General features: G+C 42.4%; 1 protein-coding gene across 1 annotated transcript in view; it reads left to right on the top strand.

Moving 5' to 3' along the window:
* Positions 1-23,520, top strand: part of LOC139371028 (sodium channel protein type 8 subunit alpha-like) — a 116,551-nt gene that overhangs the window by 8,078 nt on the left and 84,953 nt on the right. Inside the window, exons 2-6 of the mRNA XM_071111055.1 lie at positions 1,696-2,030; positions 17,604-17,722; positions 18,097-18,186; positions 18,309-18,437; positions 23,165-23,256. Coding sequence (XP_070967156.1) covers positions 1,752-2,030; positions 17,604-17,722; positions 18,097-18,186; positions 18,309-18,437; positions 23,165-23,256 — 709 coding nt within the window. The 5' untranslated portion in view covers positions 1,696-1,751. The remainder of the gene's footprint in view (positions 1-1,695; positions 2,031-17,603; positions 17,723-18,096; positions 18,187-18,308; positions 18,438-23,164; positions 23,257-23,520) is intronic.

Here is a 23,520-nt window from a genome sequence, read left to right as displayed (position 1 = left end):
GAGGAGGAGTGAGAGGCAACAATAATAATAATAAAACATCTAGCTGAACGGGAAGCAAAGACAATGACCCAACAAGTGGTTCTATATTGATTATGGTGAATAACTTCAAACCTATATGTTGGATGCTTCACTTCATTCTTCCACCTAACATACCTGAGCCATATAGGCAAGCTGGAAAATAATTATTGCATGGTTCGAAAGTTAAGGACAAAGCATATTTTTATTGATTGAGTGTGAAAGCACACAATCATCAACTTTTTCCTTTGTGCCATGATTCATGAATTAGTCATGAAATGGAGCCTAACCACTATAACATGCACTGCAATGTTAATGATGATGATTATTGAAAATGTAGCTATATCAGATAAGACAATATAAATTAAACAACAGACTAACAGTTAAATGCTTACTCCCAATACAATAAAAAAAGAGAATAATAGTAGAAAAAAACAAGGAATAAATACACAATGAGAAATGATAGCTTGGTTATATACATGGGATAAAAATAATAACATCATACAGGTGCGCTGTAATATATTGGCACACTTCATTCACTATTTCTTCTCTAATAAGTTCAAATTTAAAACAAGGTTTGGTGTTCACACGTGTATTTGTTTGAATTACAACCGCACAGGACCGAGAATTTTTTTTCTTCTAAAATTGAGACAGAAACTGAAGAAGGTTCTGAAGGACCCATGTATGGTTTAAGATGCCATAGTTCCTACTACTTCGGAGTCAGAATGTGGTTACAAATGGAATATCTTATTAAGATACGTTATGTAAGGTTTTTCAGAGAGAGATAGAGAGAGAGAGACTCCTAAAGATCAAACATTAGTCAGATAGACACTTAACAGAGTTAGATCCAGACAGACACTTAACAGAGTTCCCTCCATCCAGAAGCAGCACAGGTCACCTGGGACAAGGGAAGAGCCCATGCAGCAGACAGACATACAGACATACACAAAGGGCTGGAGGTGGCCATTCATTTTTCTCCCTGTAGGGTCATCAACAGGCCACATCAGAGCCACCATGAATGAAGGAATGAAGTAGATTGGAGACAGAGCTCTCTGTTATCCCGTCAATGGCAGCCCTGATTTATGTAGCATTTATTTGCATGAGGAGAGGGAGGAGAGAGAGAAGGAGAGAGAGAGAGAGATGGCTCTGGTTCCAAATGGTTGCACATCCATTAGTCTGGATGCCTTGCTTTGTTGGCTCCATCTCTGACAGAGATATAAAATTCCACCCTGTCTCAGGCTTAGGGAGAAACACAGACAGACAGACAAGACTCAACCCAGCAATGAGTCTTGTTAATAAGCACCATAATAAAATATAAAGTAGACATTTAATTTGTCTCGTTGTTAGTTCTACCATCTCATTTGAACTAAAAGAGACCTGAGTTTTGTTCCATTTGATTCTACCCAAGGTGATATTTTAAACAAGATCATTATTACTTTTTCCATTTTGAAACTTGATTAGTAGGACAGGCTGTTTACCCAAATGCTGAACTGCTTTCTTTTTGACTTAAATCATGACCAAAGTTCTTAGTGAAAATGGATGTTCTCAACTTGAATTTCATTAGAGATATGGAGTTGTCAGCATTTATACCTTATATCCTGTCTCTATTTCCTCTCTCTCTCTCTCTCTCTCTCTCTCTCTCTCTCTCTCTCTCTCTCTCTCTCTCTCTCTCTCTCTCAGAGCCGGATGTCCTGAATGAAATTTAAATAAAGCGGAAATATCTGTAGGATGAAAACATGGCCGCGCCCGGTCTCGCACCCCCAGGACCTGACAGCTTCAAGCAGTTCACCCCCGAGTCGCTCCGTAATATCGAGGAGCGCCAATTCCAGGAGAAGATCAAGAAGAAGCCCAAGCCCAAGTCGGACAGCAGTCACCGCGAGGAAGAAGAGGAAGAACCCATGCCCAACGGTGATCTGGAGGCTGGGAAGTCCCTTCCCTTCATCTATGGGGACATTCCTAATGGGCTGGTGGCGGTACCACTGGAAGACTTGGACCCCTATTATATAAATGAGAAAGTGAGTTCCTCACCACTCAATCCCACACAGGGCTGGGCACTCCATTTTAGTGAGGAAATGTTAGGGGTTAGAGGGATGAGATCTGGTATGAGATCTGTTTAGAAAAATAATTTGAATAAGGAACAAATGGATTGTACTATACTCACGTCTTTATAGCTTGCCTTTTAAATGTATTCTGCTTATAACTGTGTTTGTTTTAAGTCCTGATGTGTGGCCCCTATATTATGCTTTTAACCAAGTTTATGAATAAGATTTTATGCTTATGGGGTAAGCACATAGAATCAAACTGTTTTTAGGAAACCTGATTCAGAAAGTAAGAAGCCCTCTCTTATTAGACAAAAGGGAGGTTTGTGCATTGTTGTACCAGCCATGAAGATAGGGATATGGCACAGAGTGAACAGCAAAGGTGACCTTGTGGTATGGTATTGCTCTTTTAATAGTTTGACCACTGGGAGAGTTGATTAGAACCAGTCAATGCTTATGAAGTGTCACATAGAGCTCATAGGTACGTTATGAATGCGCTGGCTATCACAGTCACCAGGAAGATGGTGGTACTGTAGATCCTGTAACTCTGCAGTGAAGGTCTGGAGTTCTGGACCGCAGTTCTCTTTGGTAATGCTTCTGTAGTCTTATGTGTTGATTGATGCTCTGTATTGGTGCACTTACTGTGCATATGCTGGTGGATGCTGGCAGCAGAGATGGGACTAGCAGCCCCCTGAAAATGTATTATTAGTGCTCCTGCTAATTGAATTTGTTAGTGACAGTCTGCATGCATGTGTGTCTGGGTTTCTGTTTTCTTGGAATGTGTGTGTGTGTGTTTGTGTGCATTTTTTAGGTTTAGTGTATGTGTTTTCCTCTTCACATTTTCCTACATACAATTAGTACATCTTTATAGTATTCTTCCATGTGATCCCTTTTCCCTGCCTCACTGTACCACTTTGAAGGAGTTAGCTGCTGTTTTGCTCCCTTTCTACTTGTTTATCTTTTGCATGACTTCCCTAAGGAGTGGCAGGTAACCTAGTGGTTAGAGCATTGGGCCAGTAACCAAAAGGTTCGAATCCCCTAGCTGACAAGGTACAAATCTGACGTTCTGCCTCTGAGCAAGGCAGTTAACCCACTGTTCCCCGGGCGCCGAAGACGTGGATGTCGTTTATGGCAGCCCCCTGCACCTCTCTGATTCAGAGGGGTTGGGTTAAATGGGGAAGACACATTTCAGTTGAATGCATTGTTGTACAACTGACTAGGTATCCCCCTTTCCCTAAGGTCCCTGCTAAATGTGTGAAACCTTTTGGTATTTAGGAGGTGGCAAAATGACCAGGAGTGAAGCATAGTATTTGTGTGTTATGTCCAGCTTTGTTCAGACTGTAAAGGGAGGAGGATGTCATAGACTGACTAACCCATTACAAGAAGGAGCTCTAAAACTAAACAAGCTATACTTACTGTACTATGCATCTACACTACAGTATCTGTGATGTTGGAGTGATATGCCCAATTGTTCCTGACCAGGCGTTTATCTCATGCATTCGTTCTTTGAGGAGCGTACATGCTCCTTCATGCAACTCCTTCTTAAGACATATTGTAATAACTTCCACAGTTATATCATACACTATATATATTTTTTATTTATTTTTTATTTCACCTTTATTTATCCAGGTCGGCCCGTTGAGAACAAGTTCTCATTTACAACTGCGACCTGGCCAAGATATAGCAAAGCAGTGCGACACAAACATCAACACAGAGTTACACATGGAATAAACAAATGTACAGTCAATAACACAATAGAAAAAAAATCTATATACAGTGTGTGCAGATGAGGTAAGATTAGGGAGGTAAGGCAATAAATAGGTCGTAGTGGCGAAGATTACAACATTGCAATTAAACACTGGAGTGATAGATGTGCAGAAGATTAATGTGCAAATAGAGATACTGGGGTGCAAAGGAGCAAAAAAATTATAATAACAATATGGGGATGAGGTAGTTGGATGGGCTATTTACAGATGGCTATGTACAGGTGCAGTGATCTGTGAGCTGCTCTGGCAGCTGATGCTTAAAGTTAGAGAGGGAAATATGAGTCTCCAGCTTCAGTGATTTTTGGAATTCGTTCCAGTCATTGGCAGCAGAGAACTGGAAGGAAAGGCAGCCAAAAGAGGAATAGGCTTTAGGGGTGACCAGTGAAATATACCTGCTGGAGCGCGTGTTACGGGTGGGTGCTGTTATGGTGACCAGCGAGCTGAGATAAGGTGAGGCTTTACCTAGCAAAGACTTATAGATGACGAGAGCCAGTGGGTTTGGCGGCGAATATGAAGCGAGGGCCAGCCAACGAGAGCATACAGGTCGCAGTGGTGGGTAGTATATGAGGCTTTGGTGACAAAACGGATGGCACTCTGATAGACTGCATCCAATTTTCAGAGTAGAGTTAGAGGCCTTTTTATAAATGACATCGCCAAAGTCAATGATCGGTAGGATAGTCAGTTTATCGAGGGTATATTTGGCAGCATGAGTGAAGGATGCTTTGTTGTGAAATAGGAAGCCGATTCTAGATTTAATTTTGGATTGGAGATGCTTAATGTGAGTCTGGAAGGAGAGTTTACAGTCTAACCAGACACCTAGGTATTTATAATTGTCCACATATTCTAAGTCAGAACCGTCCAGAGTAGTGATGCTGGACGGGCAGGTGCGGGCAGCGATCGGTTGAAGAGCATGCATTTAGTTTTACTTGCAATTAAGATCAGTTGGAGGCCACGGAAGGAGAGTTGTATGGCATTGAAACCCGTCTGGAGGTTAGTTAACACAGTGTCCAAAGAAGGGCCAGAGGTATACAGAATGGTGTCGTCTGCGTAGAGGTGGATCAGAGAATCACCAGCAGCAAGAGCGACATCATTGATGTTTATATAGAAAAGAGTCGGCCCGAGAATTAAACCCTGTGGCACACCCATAGAGACTGCCAGAGGTCCGGACAACAGGCCCTCCGATTTGACACACTGAACTCTGTCTGAGAAGTAGTTGGTGAATCAGGCGAGGCAGTCATTTGAGAAACCAACCATATACAGTGCCTTGCGAAAGTATTCGGCCCCCTTGAACTTTGCGACCTTTTGCCACATTTCAGGCTTCAAACATAAATATATAAAACTGTATTTTTTTGTGAAGAATCAACAACAAGTGGGACACAATCATGAAGTGGAACGACATTTATTGGATATTTCAAACTTTTTTAACAAATCAAAAACTGAAAAATTGGGCGTGCAAAATGATTCAGCCCCCTTAAGTTAATCCTTTGTAGCGCCACCTTTTGCTGCGATTACAGCTGTAAGTCGCTTGGGATATGTCTCTATCAGTTTTGCACATCGAGAGACTGACATTTTTCCCATTCCTCCTTGCAAAACAGCTCGAGCTCAGTGAGGTTGGATGGAGAGCATTTGTGAACAGCAGTTTTCAGTTCTTTCCACAGATTCTCGATTGGATTCAGGTCTGGACTTTGACTTGGCCATTCTAACACCTGGATATGTTTATTTTTGAACCATTCCATTGTAGATTTTGCTTTATGTTTTGGATCATTGTCTTGTAGGAAGACAAATCTCCGTCCCAGTCTCAGGTCTTTTGCAGACTCCATCAGGTTTTCTTCCATAATGGTCCTGTATTTGGCTCCATCCATCTTCCCATCAATTTTAACCATCTTCCCTGTCCCTGCTGAAGAAAAGCAGGCCCAAACCATGATGCTGCCACCACCATGTTTGACAGTGGTGATGGTGTGTTCAGCTGTGTTGCTTTTACGCCAAACATAACGTTTTGCATTGTTGCCAAAAAGTTCAATTTTGGTTTCATCTGACCAGAGCACCTTCTTCCACATGTTTGGTGTGTCTCCCAGGTGGCTTGTGGCAAACTTTAAACGACACTTTTTATGGATATCTTTAAGAAATGGCTTTCTTCTTACCACTCTTCCATAAAGGCCAGATTTGTGCAATATACGACTGATTGTTGTCCTATGGACAGAGTCTCCCACCTCAGCTGTAGATCTCTGCAGTTCATTCAGAGTGATCATGGGCCTCTTGGCTGCATCTCTGATCAGTCTTCTCCTTGTATGAGCTGAAAGTTTAGAGGGACGGCCAGGTCTTGGTAGATTTGCAGTGGTCTGATACTCCTTCCATTTCAATATTATCGCTTGCACAGTGCTCCTTGGGATGTTTAAAGCTTGGGAAATCTTTTTGTATCCAAATCCGGCTTTAAACTTCTTCACAACAGTATCTCGGACCTGCCTGGTGTGTTCCTTGTTCTTCATGATGCTCTCTGCGCTTTTAACGGTCCTCTGAGACTATCACAGTGCAGGTGCATTTATACGGAGACTTGATTACACACAGGTGGATTGTATTTATCATCATTAGTCATTTAGGTCAACATTGGATCATTCAGAGATCCTCACTGAATTTCTGGAGAGAGTTTGCTGCACTGAAAGTAAAGGGGCTGAATAATTTTGCACGCCCAATTTTTCAGTTTTTGATTTAAAAAAAAGTTTGAAATATCCAATAAATGTCGTTCCACTTCATGATTGTGTCCCACTTGTTGTTGATTCTTCACAAAAAAATACAGTTTTATATCTTTATGTTTGAAGCCTCAAATGTGGCAAAAGGTCGCAAAGTTCAAGGGGGCCGAATACTTTCGCAAGGCACTGTATATACACTACTGTTCAAATTTTGGGGTCACTTGTTTTTGAAAGAAAAGCACATTTTCTGTCCATTTAAAATAACATCAAATTTATCAGAAATACAGTGTAGACACTGTTATTGTTGTAAATGACTATTGTAGCTGGAAATGGCTGATTTGTTATGGAATATCTACATAGGTGTACAGAGGCCCATTGTCAGCAATCATCACACCTGTGTTCCAATGGTACGTTGTGTTAGCTAATCCAAGTTTATCATTTTAAAAGGCTAATTGATCATTAGAAAACCCTTTTGCAATTATGTTAGCACAGCTGAAAACTGTTGTACTGATTAAAGAAGCAATAATACAGGCCTTTAGACTTATGTGTATCTGGAGCATCAACATATGTGGGTTTGATTACAGGCTCAAAATGGCCAGAAACAAATAACTTTCTTCTGAAACTCGTCAGTCTATTCTTGTTCTAAGAAATTAAGGCTATTCCATGCGAGAAATTGCCAAGAAACTGAAGATCTCGTATAACGCTCCCTTCACAGAACAGTGCAAACAGGCTGTAATCAGAATAGAAGGAAGAGTGGGAGGCCTCGGTGCTCAACTGAGCAAGATGACAAGTACATTAGCGTATCTAGTTTGAGAAACAGACACCTCACAAGTCCTCAACTGGCAGCTTTATGAAATATTACCAGCAAAAGACTCAACGTCAACAGTGAAGAGGCGACTCCGGGATGCTGGCCTTCTAGGCAGAGTTCCTCTGTCCAGTGTCTGTGTTCTTCTGCCCATCTTAATCTTTTATTTTTATTGGCCAGTCTGAGATATGGCTTTTTCTTTGCAACTCTGCCTAGAAGGCCAGCTTCCCGGAGTCGCCTCTTCACTGTTGCCGTTGAGACTGGTGTTTTGCGGGTACTATTTAATGAAGCTGCCAGTTGAGGACTGTCTCAAACTAAACACTCTAATGTATTTGTCACCTTGCTCAGTTGTGCACCGGGGCCTCCCACTCCTCTTTCTATTCTGGTTAGAGACAGTTTGTGCTGTTCTGCGAAGGGAGTAGATGCACCAGATACTCAACTAGTCTAAAGAAGGTCAGTTTTATTGCTTCTTTAAATCAGCATAACAGTTTTCTGCAGTGCAAACATAAACTGCCTCACAACTGCCTCACAGTGTATCATGATTTTGGGCAGCCACCACATATGCCCCACTTGCTATGCATACACATCACATATTATCTCCCGTTTAGCATAAGTCAAATGGTTGCATCCCCTACCAGCCCAGGACACCAGTTCAGTTCCCCTTTCAGTTTAGGCTCTGCCCCCTCTCCCCTCAGCTTCCACCCTCAGTGTAGTCCTAGCCTGGGTCTGTCCTTATAGGGCAGGAGAAGAGAGGAGGGGGTGGCTGCACCTCGAGGGGCTGGGTGTTCTAGCCTGTAAGAGAATCTGGGGCCCGCAGGGCTATAGAGACCCATTCAGCACGATCGTCCCAGGGACACAGCCAGTCACACAAGGTGTGTGTGTGTGCTCTGCCTCCTTCCGAGTTTGTGTGTACCCATTTTGTTTTAGTATGTGTGCCTCCTGTGATCTAAAAATCCATGGACTTCTACAGTGGCAGCCATAGGAGGGGTGATGGTGTGGTACAATAACCCCTCCTCCTTCCTCCCCTCTTCCTTACCCCTTTGCCCTGGCCTATCGGTTATGCTTAGCGCTCTCCTTCTCCTGCCTCTGCTCCCTTCCTCCATTGATCTCCTCTCCTCCCTGTCCTTGAGGAGGGACAGAGGTAGACTCGTACATCGGGTGGTGGTCAGGGCTCCCTCATGCACATCTCTCTCATGTCTGGAGTTGCGTCTCTGTCCTCCCTCCCTAGATCCCTGTGTGTGTGTGCTTGTGTAAGAGTGAATGAGTGTGTGTGTGTATGCATGTATGCTGTGACACCTCTCCCTCACTCTGCCCTGCCAAGGTCAGTTACCTTTATCTCGTGGTCGTGCTGTGTGTGTGTGTTTTTTTTTTTCACACTTTGAAAAATACACACACTATGCTATTTTCAAATTAAACACAATACCTTGCTCTTCTTAAAGCTACACACACAGGACAATGGGCACCCCCCCCTCCTCAGCCATCCAAAGCATTTTACTACCTACCTTCCTCTCCTTTCTCATCCACACCTATGCCTTTTATGACACCTATGGGAGCCCTGGCATACATATTCATGTGTCGCCTCAATACCTCCTCCTCAATCTCTCTACCTCTCCTCTCTAGGTTTTTCATCCTCTACTCTACTTGCCCGCCAATCCCCCCCTCCCCTCCTTCTCTTCCCACTTCAAGCTTATATGTGACCATGTGGTGTGTGTGTCAGTGTGTGTCTGTGTGTGTGTTGCTGTCAGCTGCAGTGAAATCTAATCACAGCACTTAAGCACCAAGTAAAGGGGGAGGGCGAGGGGAAGAGAGAGAGGGGAGGGTGGACTGGTGAGGGGAAGTGCAGTTGCTGCTGTTCCTGTTCTCCCCTAACTGTGATGGGGGAGAGGATGGGAATGGAGAGGAAAGGAAGAGGAGAGTGAGAAAGAGGAGTGGAGGAGAAAAGTGGAGGAAAGAGGAGAGGACTGAATGGGCATCTGAAATGTCTGGAGTGATTAGGAAGGCTAAAAGCTTCAGGAGTTAGACAGGTTGTGAATGTGTGTGTAAGTGTGTGTAAGTGTGTGCTTGCGTGCAAGCGTTTGTGCGCGCGCGTGAGAGAGTGTGACATTGTGTGTGTGAGTGTGTGTGTGTTGGAGATGGGGTTCAATTTAAGTTGTACAAGTGCTTGTGTATGGGAGGAGACTCAGTGAACTCTGTGTGTATGTGTCAGACAAACGTCCAGGGCCTGAGGGTATACTACAAAGCAGAAGCAAGGAGTTAGCCAGCTAACTTTTCTAAATAACCTGAAATAACTTTACATTTATTCAAAATATATTCTTTAAACTTGCCATGGTCTAATTCACTCAACAACCAGCAGCACATATCAAAGTTTAGCTTTCCTAGTAAATCAGAAAATGAATAGTTATTGTTGTTTATCAAAGTTAACTGGCTAACTCATTGATCTTTCTTTGTAGTATACTCATCTAGAGGCTACACTCTTAGAAACAAGGTGCTATCTGGAACCTAAAAAGGTTATTTGGCTGTCTCCATAGGATAATACTTTGTAGAACCCTTTTCGGTTCCAGGTAAAAACCACAGAGTGTTCTACATGGAACCCAAAAGGGTTATCCAATGGGGACAGCCAATAACCCCTTTTTCTAAGAGTGTACATAGAAATGTTAAACTAGGCAATACTGCATTATTGGATGTTCCATACAGCATACATAGCCTATTTAGCATCTGCGGTAAATTTAGCCTGGTTGTCAGATCCGTTTGTGCTTCAGACAACTATGCCTCTCCTCTGTTGGTTGTTATTTGACGTCATTACGAAGACAAGCTCACTAAGTCGTTCCCATAGCAACGATTAAAACATTCCCTAACCAGAAACCGTGGATTGATGGCAGCATTCGTGTGAAACTGAAAGCGCGAACCACTGCTTTTAATCAGGGCAAGGTGTCTGGTAACATGACCGAATACAAACAGTGCAGCTATTCCCTCCGCAAGGCTATCAAACAAGCTAAGCGCCAGTACAGAGACAAAGTAGAATCTCAATTCAACGGCTCAGACACAAGAGGCATGTGGCAGGGTCTACAGTCAATCACGGACTACAGGAAGAAATCCAGCCCAGTCACGGACCAGGATGTCTTGCTCCCAGGCAGACTAAATAACTTTTTTGCCCGCTTTGAGGACAATACAGTGCCACTGACACGGCCTGCAACGAAAACATGCGGTCTCTCCTTCACTGCAGCCGAGGTGAGTAAGACATTTAAACGTGTTAACCCTCGCAAGGCTGCAGGCCCAGACGGCATCCCCAGCCGCGCCCTCAGAGCATGCGCAGACCAGCTGGCCGGTGTGTTTACGGACATATTCAATCAATCCCTATACCAGTCTGCTGTTCCCACATGCTTCAAGAGGGCCACCATTGTTCCTGTTCCCAAGAAAGCTAAGGTAACTGAGCTAAACGACTACCGCCCCGTAGCACTCACATCCGTCATCATGAAGTGCTTTGAGAGACTAGTCAAGGACCATATCACCTCCACCCTACCTGACACCCTAGACCCACTCCAATTTGCTTACCGCCCAAATAGGTCCACAGACGATGCAATCTCAACCACACTGCACACTGCCCTAACCCATCTGGACAAGAGGAATACCTATGTGAGAATGCTGTTCATCGACTACAGCTCGGCATTCAACACCATAGTACCCTCCAAGCTCGTCATCAAGCTCGAGACCCTGGGTCTCGATCCCGCCCTGTGCAACTGGGTACTGGACTTCCTGACGGGCCGCCCCCAGGTGGTGAGGGTAGGCAACAACATCTCCTCCCCGCTGATCCTCAACACTTGGGCCCCACAAGGGTGCGTTCTGAGCCCTCTCCTGTACTCCCTGTTCACCCACGACTGCGTGGCCACGCACGCCTCCAACTCAATCATCAAGTTTGCGGACGACACAACAGTGGTAGGCTTGATTACCAACAACGACGAGACGGCCTACAGGGAGGAGGTGAGGGCCCTCGGAGTGTGGTGTCAGGAAAATAACCTCACACTCAACGTCAACAAAACTAAGGAGATGATTGTGGACTTCAGGAAACAGCAGAGGGAACACCCCCCTATCCACATCGATGGAACAGTAGTGGAGAGGGTAGCAAGTTTTAAGTTCCTCGGCATACACATCACAGACAAACTGAATTGGTCCACTCACACAGACAGCATCGTGAAGAAGGCGCAGCAGCACCTCTTCAACCTCAGGAGGCTGAAGAAATTTGGCTTGTCACCAAAAGCACTCACAAACTTCTACAGATGCACAATCGAGAGCATCCTGGCGGGCTGTATCACCGCCTGGTATGGCAACTGCACCGCCCTCAACCGTAAGGCTCTCCAGAGGGTAGTGAGGTCTGCACAACGCATCACCGGGGGCAAACTACCTGCCCTCCAGGACACCTACACCACCCGATGTCACAGGAAGGCCATAAAGATCATCAAGGACATCAACCACCCGAGCCACTGCCTGTTCACCCCGCTATCATCCAGAAGGCGAGGTCAGTACAGGTGCATCAAAGCTGGGACCGAGAGACTGAAAAACAGCTTCTATCTCAAGGCCATCAGACTGTTAAACAGCCACCACTAACACTGAGTGGCTGCTGCCAACACACTGACACTGACTCAACTCCAGCCACTTTAATAATGGGAATTGATGGGAAATGATGTAAATATATCACTAGCCACTTTAAACAATGCTACCTTATATAATGTTACTTACCCTACATTATTCATCTCATATGCATACGTATATACTGTACTCTATATCATCGACTGTATCCTTATGTAATACATGTATCACTAGCCACTTTAAACTATGCCACTTTGTTTACATACTCATCTCATTTGTACATACTGTACTCGATACCATCTACTGTATCTTGCCTATGCTGCTCTGTACCATCACTCATTCATATATCCTTATGTACATATTCTTTATCCCCTTACACTGTGTACAAGACAGTAGTTTTGGAATTGTTAGTTAGATTACTTGTTATTACTGCATTGTCGGAACTAGAAGCACAAGCATTTCGCTACACTCGCATTAACATCTGCTAACCATGTGTATGTGACAAATAAAATTTGATTTGATTGATTTGATTTGAAGCTGAAACAGGTCTGGTGTAGCGTTGACCCTTGCTAACCATTCTATCTCTATGGTGTAACCAGTGTCTCTCCTGCTAGTCATTCTATCTCTATGGTGTGTATAGCATTGAACCTTGCTTGTCATTCAATCTCTATGGTGTTACCAGCATCTCTCCCACATGGCAGGCTTCTGTGGTACCAAAAAGACTCTGGCTGAGTAGCAGACTGACTGGTCATTTCCACTGGCTGCTGCTGATCACACAGAGACAGGGAATAACCAGAATATGGCCTTTATACACTGGTATCATTAACCATAGCTAGGTCCCATGTTGGTGACTTCACCCGCTTCCTATCACGCCATGACTTGTATTTTAAAGAGGCACATCTGGGAGTGGGAAGTTATTACATTATGATCCCCTCTTTCGTCTCTCTCTCTCTCTCTCTCTCTCTCTCTCTCTCTCTCTCTCTCTCTCTCTCTCTCTCTCGTACTCTCTCTGTGGTGTAGTAAATTAGAGCGAGGGCTAGGCTTTAGTGCTCTGTCTGAGTCCTTAGTGTCTGATGACACAGCATTCTTCTGTACTGGTCTGAGGAGGAGAGGGGGAGGGAGTGAGGCAGGAAGGGAGGGAGGGGGGAGCACATCACACTGCACGGGAATGATGCTCAATGGAGTTGGACTGGCTATGTAGTTACATATGTGTACCGGGTAGGGAGGGAGTGTGTGAGGGAGGGGAGGGGGTGTGGTTGGATAATGATGTGTTAGCATAAATGCTGGTTGTATAAATACCAGCCGGTAGGTTAAGTATAGGGTACACTTTACAGACAGTAATCTGTGACCGTCAGCTCTGTATGTGTTAATGCACACGTCTATTAGCCAGGGTTTGCGATGGCTTGTCTCACTAAATGTTTCTGTTTTTGAAGGTCATTGAAGTCTTGGACTATGATTTCATTGCTGAGTTCAGGTGTTTAAAGAACAGTCTATGTTAACCCCTCCAGCTGTGGTACTATGTTGTAGCCTACAGAGATGCTCCCCCCTCCCTCGGTGATCTACTTTTTATTGTTTCCTCTGCATAACCCTGTCATCTCTTTCTCTCTTTCTCTGCTGCATGCTGCCTACCCATCCCTCCCTCCTCCCTCCCTCTACCCATACATCTCTGCTTTGGCTCTCTCCCCTATGCAGCCCTCAGTGTTTTCTTCTGCATTCCTCCCTCTGCTCCTCCACCCCTCCTTCCCCCCTCTTTCTCTTTCTCTTTCTCTTTCTCTTTCTCTTTCTCTTTCTCTTTCTCTCTATCTCTCTCTCTCTCTCTCTCTCTCTCTCTCTCTCTCTCTCTCTCTCTCTCTCTCTCTCTCTCTCTCTCTCTCCCTCTCTCTCACTGCTCCACTGCATGCTTCTCCCCCTCCCTCCTTCCTCTTTCTCTCTTTGGTTGTCTCTGCAGCTGCATTCTGCCTCCTATTCCTGCATATGTGCCTTTCTCCTCAAAGCTTCTATTGTGGATGATGAAGCTTGCAGTAGCTTTGTAGCAAGTCAGTCATGAAACATTCCGTTTACCTTGTGTGTGTGTATACATGTATGTTTGTGTGTGTATTTGCACATGTATGTTTGTGTGTGTGTGTGTGTGTGTACAAGTATATACATCTTTGTGTGTACTGTGTATAGGACCCGTGCCACTCTGTGTGATTGTATGTGTTTATGCATGTGAAGCGGGCTTTTGATTGTCCCACAGACCATGCCTTTGAGAGTCCAGCACACTCATGCACTATACGGTCGATAAGTACAGGACTATTTCAATATGTCAAAGAATCGGAGGCTAGCTAGCAATATATGTAAATTGATTGCAGTATGTACGCCATAGTGGTTGACCTTAATTGAAACACAGGCCTAGCGCATCGGGATTAAACCGTTGTATGGTGTATGCATGTGTGAATGTGTGCATGTATGTGTGTGTGTGTGTGTTTGTGTGTACGTGGAGAACAGATATCACTTTGATAACTGTTTGGGAGCAGCCACCCTCAGAGCTGGGTGGACAACAACCGGATGCATCTGGTTTTCAGGGGAAATGGAAAGAGAGCCTGTGACGCGACCTCTGCTTTTGGACGTTAACACCCCCTCTTAACTCCTCCTCCACATTTACTGGATTGATTGAACAGTGCAGAAGAAAACCTCCCTGTACCAGGACTTTATGGATGATGTGGAGCCAGAAAAGTTAGTGTAGGCACTTACGAGTTATGGTGCGGATGATTATATGCTGGTCACGCTTCTGCTGTGACATCTCTTCTCACTCCCCGTGCACACACACACACACACACACACACACACACACACACACACACACACACACACACACACACACACACACACACACACATATGGACATATAAGACAAGTTGCTGAGGTGGAAATCATTAAGTTGAAATGTTAGAGGAAACTCCACATGATTCAAGGTTTCTAAGTTGAAGTCTGTTAAAAGGATAGTTCACCCAAATGACATGTTGGTTTCCTTACCCTGTACCAGTCTATGGACAAGTTATGACAGCAATCCATGCTTTAGTTTTAGTTTCCCTGGCACTGTTTCCACATGCTAACGTTTTAGCCTTAGGAAACAGTCAGCATTTTTCACACAATCGTTCGAAATCACCCTACTTACAGGGTAAGGAAACCAATATGTATTTTGTCATTTGTGTGAACTACTCCTTTAACTCTGATCACTGTGGCTGAGGTGAAAATGATTTATGCATATTCATGAATGTTGCATTTTACCTAATGAAACCGATAGTGGGTGGTAACGGTAAAAAGTATATACTTTATCTCAGGATACCCATTACGGGTGGTAACTATAGAAACAAGGTAGCTTTGTTCACATGAGGGGAATTTAGTGAAACAAGGTTGCTTTATTTACATCAGGGGAATTTTGCGAAAAATGTCAGCCTATTTGCAATGTTATTGCATTTCCGTTTCCATGTGTTGCACTTTCATTCAGTAGCGTCTATGAATGACATGATTATGAAGCCTGTATTCTTATTTTAAATGTAGTTCTGTCCTTGTGATGTACTTGTCTATTAATGTTATGAATTATGTCAAGTTTTGTGTGGACCCCAGAAAGAGTAGCTTCTGTTTTGGCAGTAGCTAATGGGGATGTTAATAAAATATGAAATAAAAACACACACACACACACACACACACACACACACACACACACACACACACACACAGTCTTGTACAGCTAACCTTGTGGGGACACACAATTCAGTCCCATTCAAAATCTGATTTTCCCTAAACCCTAACCTTAACCCTAAAACATAACCCTAACCTTAAAACTAACCATAGCGCCTAACCCTAAAACTAACCCTGGCTCCTAACCGTAACCCTTAACCTAATTCTAACACTAATTCTAACCTTAACCCTAAATCCTCTAGAAATAGCATTTGACTTTGTGGGGACTAACAAAATGTCCCCAGTTTCTCTCAGAGTTAACCCCACCACAATCACCCCAGCCCCACTTGGCCGGGGCTTGTTTATGGGTTGGGAGTGGTTGTTGAGAGGCTGGAGTCAGCAGATCCGGGCCTGATCGATGGCAGCATTTGCAGTTCTCTTCCAGTAAGAGCTTTAAGCTGGGAGAGGAAGACAGACATTTGGCCACAGACTGGAGAGAGGGAAGTGCTTCTCCTCCTGTCCCGTTTCCTGTCGTCCACCAGCTAGCCAGGCAGCCTTTCTATAGAGGTTACTGTACAGGTGAAACCTAGCCAGGAAAGAAGGAACACACACAGACACTGGGATCTCTTACCATCACTGCCGGCTCTTAGTTACTCTAACTGTAGTTAGGCCAGATAGTGAAAAGAGGTTGGGTACTTATTTAAATGGACAACAAGTTGTTGAAACATAACATTTTCTGGATAAAGGGTTGTTATAAGGCTATTCAGACCTGGGCATTGAATCCCGTTATATATTTTTCACACGTTCTGTAATACTTGTGAAATATGTCTTTACATGAGTTAAAGAGGCTTGTGTATGTGCTAGGTGTCACGGGCGTCATAAAGGACGAACCAAGGCGCAGCGGGAGTTGAGTTCCACATCTTTTATATAAGTGAAACTTAAAAAAACAATAAACAAACAACGACCGTGAAAGCCGTGGTGCTGAATGCACTTACACAAAACAATATCCCACAAAGCAGGTGGGAGAAATGGCTTCCTAAATATGAACCCCAATTAGAGGCAACGATTACCAGCTGCCTCTAATTGGGAACCATACAAATCACCAACATAGAAAACCAATGACTAGAACACCCCCCTAGTCACGCTCTGACCTAAACACCATAGAGAACCAAGGGCTCTCTGGTCAGGGCGTGACACTAGGCCTTTAGTGGAAGATACTTTTAAGATCATGGGTGACTTAAGGTTAGAAGTCTCTGTCTTACTGTTCTATAATGAGAGAAGATGTTGTGGTTCTCTTTGCTGTTCACCCTGTGCCCTAGTGTGTGCATAAAGCACAAGGTTAGACTCAGCACATCTTAGGATAGACCCTGTTTATACCTCAGTATCACATTACACACTGAGTGTTAAAACAGTTAAGAACACCTGCTCTTTCCATGACATAGACTGACCAGGTGAATCCAGGTGAAAGCTATGATCCCTTATTGATGTCACTGGGGGGGGGGGGGGGGGGGGCAGGTTAAAGTAGGATTTTTAAATCTTGAGATAACTGCAACCCAGTTCTTGAAATGATGCTGTTCTGAGGGCAAAAGGGGGGAGGGCACAATCAATATTAGAAAGGTGGTCTTACTGTTTGGTATACTCAGTGTATATTCTCTGTTTATATCTCATATCTCGATATCAGGTGTACCCTCTTGTTGATTGCTTTTGGGAGGAAATGCACAGAGCAGTCCTAATGGTGCCAGGTTAAAGTGGGTTTAAACTTTTAAAGTCGTAATACAAAATAATTATTCTTGCAGTGAAAGGACATGGCAAACTGTAGTAGCAAGTTCCATAAAATAGGTGGAGCCACTCTGTGTGCCCTAAGATTCAGAGATTAGCTCAGGAATCAGATCAGCCAATGAACAGTCAGCTTGGTATACCATAGTCATGACTTTCCATTTCTGTTGTCTCAGCATGTGGCCCACAGTGACAGTCTTTTATACATGTCCTGTATGTGTCATGACTTCTATTGCTCTTGTTAATGCAACTCTCTCTCTCTCCACAGACGTTTATAGTCCTAAACAAAGGGAAAACAATCTTCCGCTTCCACGCCACAGACTCCTTGTACGTCATCAGCCCTTTTAGTCTCTTTAGGCGAATAGCAATTAAGATTTTGATACACTCATATCCTTTCAAGTGGTGCATTGTCTTGCTTTGAAATTATGATTTTGTTGTTTATCTTGCGTAAATTACAAAGCACATATACTTATTCTATGTATTGTGCACAATCTTACGGTTGAAGGAGCTTGTGATTGTGATGTTTTCTTTTGATTGTTTGAAGAAACAGAAAAGAAGTGATACAGGCCAAATCATCCTTGTGCGTTGATCTAGATCTTGTGTCCCACATCATTCTGGAACATCTTCCTTCCTTTGTCCTTTCATCGATGGAATATATGTCATTGTAATGTCTCACAGTATATTCAGCCATGTTGCTACAGTATGTTAATGGGTGGTGGGGTGTATATGGTCAATCTTTTCTTAACTCTCTTCCCTCTCACGGTATTCAGTATGATCATCATGAGCACCATTTTGACCAACTGTGTTTTCATGACGTTTAGTGATCCTCCAGAATGGAACAAGATAGTAGAGTAAGTATTGATTTATAACTCCCTATGTACATTCATAAACTGTTTGTAAAACATTTATAAACTAGTATGGATTTATTCACATATCTCGCCCTTTCACTGTCTCTCGCCTTATTTTGCTCTAGGTATACCTTCACAGGTATCTACACCTTCGAATCGCTTACCAAGATTGTGGCGCGAGGCTTTTGTATAGACGGGTTCACTTTTCTACGAGATCCATGGAACTGGCTGGACTTCATGGTGATCTCTATGGCGTAAGTAGTCCACCTCTTCCCCGTATCCCTCTCTCTACACCTCCACCTCTCTCTAAAGTTCCATCTCTCTCTGCACCTTCGTCTCTCTCTACACCTCCATCTCTCTCTATACCTCCAACTCTACCAGAGTGACAAGGTCGGGCCAGGCAGGACATTCCATATCAGAGAATATTTCAAAACATGCAAAATAATCCAAGATGTAGAAGCGTCTCCAAGTACTAATTCAACATAATATAATTAATTAAACTGAGTCAATCAATCAATTGAACATACAGTATATGTAAGTACAGGTATATTTGTAATGTTGCATTTTATGTGAGTGACACATAAACATATGTTTGGGTTTGTTCAAAGAGAAGCCACTTAAACATTGTGGCTCACTAATTCAATTCTAGAGAGTGACATAGCTCATTGAAATGATGTGGAGCTTATACAGATGTGTAAAATGTATGATGTATGATTACTCCATTGTTTCTTTCTTTAAAAACAACACATTGCATAAAGCCACACACAGAACTCAAAGTGAGAATAGAAAATGTTGGTGGGAAAATATCCTACCGAAGAACATCATTTCAAAGAACAGGGATAGCAGTCTCTGAGAATTTGGTAAAAGGGAGATTTTGATGATTGAAAGTTATGCAAATATTGAAATTGTAAGAGTTTGGCAATGCATGATTGCCCTGCCGCAACAATACATTTTCTCTGATTTACATGTGTAATATTGTGAAACATTTTGGGCCATATTTGATTTAATATTCTCCCATCTCTTATGTCTTCTCCATCTTATTGTGAGTCCCTCTAATATCAGACTTTCCTGCATGTTAACATCTGAGTATTGTGTTGTTACTAGTATTAGTTATTTTAAGGGTCAAATATGGATATGGAGGTAGAGAGTATTGTATGTATGTATTGCTTTATTTCATTTGACCCCCTATCTTCCTTTCTTTTTCTTTATTTCATTTTTGTATTTTTTTAATTTTAAGGTTGGGGTCAATTCTGTTTCAATTCAGTCAATTCAGGAAGTAAACTGTACTTCCAATTCCATTTTTTCTGTTCTTTTCAACGAGAAAAAAAAATGCAATTTCAGTTTACTTATTGAATTGACTGAATTGAAATGGCATTGACCCCAACTCTGCCTTCTGTCTCTCATTCTGTAATGGCTGTTGAGTAACTGTGATCTGAACCACTCTGCAGGTGTATAACACAGTTTGTAAACCTAGGCAATTTGTCAGCTCTGCGTACGTTCAGGGTTCTGAAAACAATTTCTGTTATCCCAGGTAAGACTATGCATGTGTGTGTGTGCGGGCAGGGGAGTCACGATGGGTCAGTGTTATAGTGCCTTCAGAAATTATTCACACCCCTTGACTTTTTGCACATTTTGTCGTATTACAGCCTAAATTTAAAATGGATTAAATTGAGATTTGTGTCACTGGCCTACACACAATACCCCATAATGTCAAAGTGAAATTATGTTTTTAGAATTTTTTACAAATTAATTACAAATGAAAGCTGAAATGTCATGAGTCAATAATATTCAACCACTTTGTTGTGGCAAGCCTAAATAAGTTCAGGAGTAAGAATTTGCTCAACAAGTCACATAATAAGTTGCATGGAATCACTCTGTGTGCAATAATAGTGTTAAACATGATTTTTGAATGACTACCTCATCTCTGCACATACAATTATCTGTAAGGTCCCTCAGTCGAACAGTAAATTTCAAACACAGATTCAACCATAAAGACCAGGCAGGTTTTCCAATGTGTCACAAAGAAGAAGACCTATTGGTAGATGGGTAAAAAAAAAAAAAAGTAGACATTGAATATTCCTTTGAGCATGGTGAAGTTATTAATTACACTTATGGATGGTGTATCAATACACACAGTCACTACAAAGATACAGGTGTCATTCCTAACTCAATTGCCGGAGAGGAAGGAAACTGCTCAGGGATTTCACCATGAGGCCAATGCTGACTTTAAAACAGTTACAGAGTAGCTGTGATAGGATAAACTGAGGATGGATCAATAACATTGTAGTTACTCCACAGTACAACCCCTGTTTGCAATAAGGCACTAAAGTAAAACTGCAAAAACAATTATGAACCTAAAAGCAAATCCAACACATCACTGAGTACCACTCATCATATTTTCAAGAATGGTGGTGGCTGCATCATGTTATGGGTATGCTTGTCATTGACAAGGATTAGGGAGTTTTTTGGGGGGATAAAAATAAACAGAATAGAGCTAAGCACACACACAATCCTAGACGGAAACCTTGTTCAGTGTGCTTTCCAACAGACACGGGATGACAAATTCACCTTTCAGCAGGACAATAACCTAAGGCACAAGGCTAAATATGCACTGGGGTAGCTTAAAAAGACAACATTGAATGTTCCTGAGTGGCCTAGTTACAGTTTTGACTTAAATTGGCTTGAAAGTGTATGGCAAGACTCGGAAATGGCTGTCTGGCAATGATCAATAACAATTTGACAGAGCTTGAAGAATTTTAAAAAGAATAATGCGCAAATATTGTATAATCCAGTTGTGCAAAGCTCATAGGCCCATATTCTGACCCGAGTTAAGTGCCGCAAATTGAATGTAATTCCCTCTCTCTATGCATATTCTGACCTTGAACTTAAGCACGAGAATAGTATGCTATTCACCCATTATTAGTTTTAGGTGGAGCTTGAATAAATTAAGGTGTGGCGGATGTGTGTTTAAAGGGGTTCACCTAGGGGTCATGATAGGGGCTGTACCAAATGTTTGATGTATTATAATAATTGATTATGCTTATGTTGTATTAATAGAAGAGGAGGGGTTATAAGTCCCCTCCCTCCTTACATTTATAGGGTCCTTGACTACAGATTAACAATATAGATACATTATGAGGTTTAATATTGTTATACAGTACTTTTCTAGGCTCTCTGCCTCTTACGAAGAAACTGTCTGAGAAATGTGTGACTGTGAAGACAGAACTCTGCAGGGGAGTGTAAGAGATAAGAGATTAGTCAGACATACCACTATAAATCAACTTGGACATTTACTGCTAAGCTTTTAGATAGCTATATAAACAAGAGTTTTAGTGTTGAGTAGGCATGGTTTTGGTCTCAGGAGGAGAAGATAATGACTTAGGCAGTGACATCACTAGGGCTGGACTTCGGGTTTAATAAAATAAATTGGGACCTTTTATATTTTGCAGAACTTACTCGGAAACATGCGTTATGTTCCTGTTGTCAACTTCTGTCTGCAATTGCATTAATAAAGGATTTTTAATGATTTAATTAAAGATATTGTCATAATGCTAATTTCACCAATGAGCCAATGATTGACAAGGAACAAGGAAACGAACCCCAACAGTGTCTACAGATAAGCTGTATTCTGACTTTGACTTACTTCCCTAATAATTCCAACACCTTTACGTGCGAAACCATGAACAAGGTCTAGCGAACCTACCATTTGTTGTTGATATACATACCACCATTCTCCATGCATTATAATATACAACTTGATAGGATTTATTGATAAGAGCTAGGTAAATTAGTGTTCAGGTTGGAGAAGGGGATTATAAATACACATAGCAATTGTTTCAGATGATTTTTCTTTATGATCCGTGAAGATGAGTGTGAAACCAACCATATGGAAGCCAACTGAAAATCACATCAACATGACATGTATTGAGGTCCCTTTTTCATAGTGATGGACTGATTATCACAACTTTCAGGATTAATAAAACCACTATATGTTTTAGTTATCAACATAAAACTGTCGTCCATAAAGGCTCTCCCCCCAAAAAAACGATATAAAAGTATTTTTATATCTACCAGTTGGTGCCGAAACGGAGACAAATATGTATAGATGGATTTCATTCATTGGTCCCTATATTCTGAACCCGTTCTCACTATGTATTATATGTAGTCTGTCAACAAAATTTGAATTAAAGGTGAACCGTATTTAAAGGGATGGCTTAAGATAAAAGTACTGAAAACCCCATTGAATGAAAACTCCACAAGAAAATCTGTTGGCCAGCAAGTGGGAGGGTTTTCAATGGTTGAATGAAATGTATTCAGAGCTCGGAAGGTAGCCACACCTGCAGAGCATTATGCTATTGAATAAGGCAAGTCTGAATACCAAATACTGATAAGTGCGTAGGAAAGGCATGCGTAGTAAAGGCATAAATTGTGTGGTCGGGATCGGCCCCTTAGAGACTTACCCAGAAAGACTCACAGTTGTAAACACTGCCAAAGAGGATTCTAACATGTATTGACTCAGGGGTGTGAATACTTATGTAAATGAGATATTTTTGCATCTCATTTTCAATAAATTTGCTAGAGATTCCTAAAAACATGTTTTCACTGTCATTATGGGGTATTGTGTGTAGATGGGTGAAGAAAAACAATGTTCAGTCCATTTTTTATTCAGGCTGTAACGCAACAAAATGTGAAATAAGTTAAGGGGTATGAATACTTTCTGAAGGCACTGTAGGTGTGGTTTTGTTTCTGTTTCCTTTCGTTTCCTCTTCCACCTTCGCTCCTCTCTCCTGGAGGGATAGGTGCTTCTCTCTCGCGCGCGCTGTGGTGTCCACTCCTCCTGCCGGTCATCTTCTTCTGGTGGGGTGCTGGTGTCAGGCACTTGCGCGTCCGCGCTTTTGATCAGTGGGTTTGTGTGTGTGTGTTACCGTTTGTTTTTTGTGTGATGGTGTTTTGTTCTGTGTGTGATCCTACCCCGTTACAGATATGTAACAGAATTTGTGGACCTGGGGAATGTCTCGGCGCTGAGAACGTTCAGGGTTCTCCGAGCATTGAAAACTATTTCAGTCATTCCAGGTGAGACTCCCATTTACATACTAAGGCTGAGCTTATTTTGATTTCTCATGAATTGGATTCGCATCATTTCTTATTACTTTAGACTCTTAAAGAGGATGCATCAGAAATGATACCTGTTTTGTTTACTTTTTATTTTTCAAACAATCAAAAATGGTAGCAATACATTTTTGATAGGCTTAGCAGTCTACTTGCGGTCTTGTGGTGTTAAGTGGAAAAGGTGGCCCTGATATGACATACTAAAAGACAAACAGCCTAAAATAAGTG

This window comes from Oncorhynchus clarkii, chromosome 17, assembly GCF_045791955.1.
Source record: "Oncorhynchus clarkii lewisi isolate Uvic-CL-2024 chromosome 17, UVic_Ocla_1.0, whole genome shotgun sequence".
NCBI classification, from domain to species: domain Eukaryota; kingdom Metazoa; phylum Chordata; class Actinopteri; order Salmoniformes; family Salmonidae; genus Oncorhynchus; species Oncorhynchus clarkii.
Note: the sequence above shows the minus strand (reverse complement) of the source record. Positions and strands in the feature narration are given on the sequence as shown.